This window comes from Pongo pygmaeus, chromosome 15 (genome assembly GCF_028885625.2).
Source record: "Pongo pygmaeus isolate AG05252 chromosome 15, NHGRI_mPonPyg2-v2.0_pri, whole genome shotgun sequence".
Classification (NCBI taxonomy): Eukaryota; Metazoa; Chordata; class Mammalia; order Primates; family Hominidae; genus Pongo; species Pongo pygmaeus.
In genome coordinates this window covers 15,879,299-15,884,213 of record NC_072388.2, presented here as the reverse complement: position 1 = coordinate 15,884,213, position 4,915 = coordinate 15,879,299, and the positions used below count along the sequence as shown (strand labels likewise).

At 49.6% G+C, this 4,915-nt stretch overlaps 1 protein-coding gene across 1 annotated transcript; it reads left to right on the top strand.

Annotated features, from left to right (window-relative positions):
- The first annotated feature begins 2,060 nt into the window (after window positions 1-2,060).
- On the top strand, window positions 2,061-4,044 carry LOC129013138 (protein fem-1 homolog A-like). Its single transcript, XM_054449631.2, is given in 1 exon segment — window positions 2,061-4,044. A coding segment is annotated over 1 exon segment (1,983 nt). The 3' UTR covers window position 4,044.
- Window positions 4,045-4,915: the final 871 nt, after the last annotated feature.

Below are 4,915 nucleotides of genomic sequence, written 5' to 3'. Positions count from 1 at the left end.
TACATATGTAACTAACCTGCACATTGTGCACATGTACCCTAAAACTTAAAGTATAATAATAAAAAAAAACTACCGTAGATACATTCTCTAAATTCAGTTAGTTTAGTGTTATGTTTCCCAATTTCCACATTTGTAATTATAGCCTAGGAAGCTTCTTTGCTTGGAGAAAAATGTTCTTATATTAAAACATAAAACTCTTCCTAAGCATCCACTAGTTCATCCAGTAAGCAATTTCATCATTACACACCAGAGGTCAGTATTGGATTATTAATTTACATGAGTGATTAATTTTTACTTTCCCAGTAATAAAAATGAGAAACAAAATACCAAAAATTATTACTATATTAGAGCTTTGGTGTTAGTTCCTTAAGCAAGTATCATCTGTGCACGTGTGCATAGATCATGAATGGCTTAACAAAAATACAAAAGTTAAAGAAAAAAGCCACCACAATGAAGGTGGCCTTTGTTCTTTAGGAAGACATTCATAACTCATTCCAGGCATATTAATTATGCACCTTTTACACAAAAGTTACTTTATATTGAGAAATGTTCACAACTAGCAGTATTAACAGACATGCTGGCAGTGAATTAAAAAGATAACAATAGTTTTTAGAGCCTCACTCAAATCTGCATATCTACAATAGTGTATCAATTCGGGATGGCCAAAGTTATAGATAATTTGGATAAATAAAATAGGGGCCCAGCAGTAAAATAATGACTGTATCTCCAGAAGCTTTAAGATTAAATGAAAAGAAGGAAAGACTAAAGGCAGATCAAGCTATCATGCTGTCTACAGACATATTACAGGCTTTCCACAGAAAGAGAATATGGATTAGTCTTGTTTTACTCTGGTCAACAAAGGGTGGAATTAGAGAAGCGGAGATTGCAGCTGCATGTAGATAGAACTGTTAAGACTCACAGCTATTCCAACATCTTTGCTTAGGGGGCCATAGGGAGTGCCAACATCGAGTATCAGAACAAACTAGATGAATGCCAAAATCTCTTATATTCTAAGGTTATATGAGAAGGTGATTTTGATGCCAAAGAGTAACTATTCCACAAATTCCAAACCTCCTTCCAGGCATATATATTCGGGTGGCACCTGCTTTAAGAAGTCTCCCTTAATCTGCCAGAACACAGTTTGCTTGTGCTTCTAATACTTTCACCATATATTGTCTTTTGTCATCTTTTGACCATATTGTATGGTTATGTATATTTAGCTTTGTGTTGTTATGTCTTATCTAAAACCAAGATTCTTCTTTTAGGAATACATGTTATTTTATCCTCTATGACACCTAGCACAATACAATGAAGTTAGTAGATACTCAGATAATATCTGTAGTCTGAACCTATTTCCTTATCTAAAAAGTGATGAATAAAAACACCCACTTTACCTGCCTCACTGAGCTGTTTTGAAGATCAAATGAAATAATGTGCCTGAAAGCACTTTGAAAAGTATAAAATGTTATACAAATGTAAGGCATTCTAATTTCAGAGGGAGATTTTCTCAGTTATAACCTCCATGTCAGCTTGAATAAAGGAACATTTTTTAAAACTTAATCTGAAAAGAAACTTGTCCCTTCTGGGCACAAATTGTAACACTCCCCAAAAAATGTTTGTATATATTTTTGTTTGTTCCTAAATAGTATAATGAGCTATGGTCTTTCAGGGAAAATGTTGCTCTGATACTAGTTCACAACGTAGAAAATTGCCCTTATATACTTTCAGGAAAGAATTGCAAACAAATGAGCTATTTTCTCTTCTCGAGTAAAGGGACTTCCCAAGCATGGGTGGCAGCTGTTCAAGTCTATCTGGTCAAGAATTCACTAAGATCATAATGTGAAAGTTGCTGAAATGCAGATTTGCACGACAGCCTGCAAACGTTCCTTTGGAGACAAAATGGTTTCTCAGGTCAATAATCTGCATATTTTAAAGTCTCTAGGACACCCTAAGATGGCTGCGAGGGAGACGGTGAAGGTTGGCTCCCGCCCGTCTGGGCTCTGATCCTCTGTCTCCCCCTCCCTCTGCGGCCGGCTCATGGCCTGGCGTAGGCCCGAACCATGGACCTCCGCACCGCCGTGTACAACGCCGCCCATGACTGCAAGCTGCAGCTGCTCCAGAAGCTGCTCAGGGGCCGGAGCCGGGAGGAACTGGACAAGCTGACTGGCTAGGTGCCGGCGCGGGGACGCTGCTGCTACGGCCACCTGGACGTGGTGGAGTACCTGGTGGACCCGTGCGGCGCGAGCGTGGAGGCCGGTGGCTCGGTGCACTTCGATGGCGAGACCATCGAGGGCGCGCCGCCGCTGTGGGCGCCGGCCACCTGGACGTGGTGCCTGGCCTCGGTGAACCGCACCACACGCACCAATTCCACGCCCCTCCGCGCCGCCTGCTTCGAGGGCCACCTGGAGGTGGTGCGCTGCCTGGTCGGCGAGGACCAGGCCAACCTGGAGGTGGCCAACCGGCACGGCCACACGTGCCTCATGATCTCGTGCTACAAGGGCCACCGTGAGATCGCCCGCTACCTGCTGGAGCAGGGCGCCCAGGTGAACTGGCACAGCGCCAAGGGCAACACTGCCCTGCACTACTGTGCCGGGTCCAGCAGCCTGGAGATCCTGCAGCTGCTGCTGGGGTGCAAGGCCCGCATGAAACGTGATGGCTACCGCATGACCCCTTTGCTCCTGGCCAGCATGACTGGCCACACCAACATCGTGGAGTACCTCATCCAGGAGCAGCCGGGCCAAGAGCATGTCACAGGGGGAGAGGCTCAGCCTGGGCTGCCCCAAGAAGGCTCCTCCACCAGCCAGGGGTGTGCGCAGCCTCAGGTGGCTCCGTGCTGCAGCTTCCCCTCAGAGGAACCGCTGAACGGGGAATCTTACCAAAGCTGCTGTCCCACCAGCCGGGAAGCTGCCGTGGAAGCCTTGGAATTGCTGGGATCTATGTATGTGGATAAGAAAGGAGATCTGCTTGGGGCCCTTAAACACTGGAGGTGGGCCATGGAGCTGCGTCACCAGTGGGGCGAGTACCTGCCCAAACCGGAGCCCCCACAGCTGGTCCTGGCCTATGACTATTCCAGGGAGGTCAACACCACCGAGGAGCTGGAGGCGCTGATCACCGACCCCGATGAGATGCGTATGCAGGCCCTGTTGATCCGGGAGCGCATCCTCAGTCCCTCGCACCCCAACACTTTCTATTATATCCGTTATAGGGGCGCCGTGTACGCCGACTCGGGCAATATCGAGTGCTACATCCGCTTGTGGAAGTACGCCCTGGACATACAACAGAGCAACCTGGAGCCTCTGAGCCCCATGACCGCCAGCAGCTTCCTCTCCTTCGCCGAACTCTTCTCCTATGTGCTGCAGGACCGGGCTGCCAAAGGCAGCCTAGGCACCCAGATCGGCTTTGCAGACCTCATGGGGGTCCTCACCAAAGGGGTCCGGGAAGTGGAATGGGCCCTGCAGCTGCTCAAGGACCCCAGAGACTCGGCCCAGTTCAACAAGATGCTGGCCATCATCCTCCACCTGCTCTACCTGCTGGAGAAAGTGGAGTGCACCCCCAGCCAGGAGCACCTGAAGCACCAGACCATCTACCGCCTGCTCAAGTGCGCACCCAGGGGCAAGAACGGCTTCACCCCTCGGCACATGGCTGTGGACAAGGACAACACAAACGTGGGCCGCTACCCCGTGGGCAGATTCCCCTCATTGCACGTGGTCAAAGTGCTGTTCCACTGCGGGGCGGACCGGGACAGCAGGGATTTTGACAACAACACCCCGCTACTCATAGCAGCCCAGAACAACTGCCCGGCCATCGTGAATGCCCTGATTGAAGCAGGGGCCCACACGGACGCCACTAACGCCTTCAAGAAGACGGCCTACGAGCTGCTGGAAGAGGAGCTGCTGGAAGAGAAGCTGCTGGCCAGGGGTACCATGCAGCCCTTCAACAACGTGACCCTGCAGTACCTTGCGGCCCGGGCCCTGGATAAGAACAAGATCCCTTACAAGGGCTTCATCCCGGAAGATCTGGAGGCATTCATCAAACTGCACTGACCGGCCCAGAACATCTGCACCCTCACCTCTCCCCTCTCCTGCTGAGACGGGGGAATTCGGGCTGGGGCATAGCAGATGCTCGTTCTTGCCTCCTTCAGGCACCAGTCAGGAGAAGGGTTCTGCCTCTCATCCCCTTTACCTGAAGACAGGGTCGGAGGTGTTAGCAAGCCTTTGGTGCTAGAAGTCTTCAGGGTCACGTGCTAAGAGGACAGTCTTTCTCTGGGAGCCACTGACTCAGAAATTCTGAGTTAGGAAAAGACACAAGACCTTCCCCACATCCTGTCAGCCTGCGTTAGGGAGGCCTTTGCCTTGTTACTTAGAGGCGGAGGGACTGAAGCCATTGCCTTCCTTCCCTGCTAGAAACACAGGAAGAAGTTGAGGACGGTCTACCTTCCCTCGTCCTTTTACATGGCCAGGTAACTCCAGCTGCTGAATACAGTGTTAGGACTGGGGGCTCCTGAGATGAGAGTTTGAAAGTCAGGGAATGAGACCACCTCTCATTTCTTCCAGCATGAACACGCCCAGCTCCCGTGCCACCGTAGTCCCTGTCAGACAGGCAGGGCTCTGCCCAGGGCAGCCTGCCAGCTGCGTAGCTTTCGGTTAGTTTGGTGTTCTGTTTATTTAATAAGTGGACAGGTTACAAGCGTTGCACAGAAATTCTGAGATTTTACTGCCTTTTTTTTTTTAAAGAAAGTTGTTTGTTGAACTCCATAAGTGAATTTCAAGCAGTGAGGATTTTGTGGTGCCTGAGATAGCCGAGGCCGCAGGGAGTGAGCTGTATGTGTGAGGAATTTGGTGAGCGAGATAAAAGTCCATGGTGTCGACCCCTAAAACATGGGTGAGCGTACATTTTATATATCTCCACTCTACGG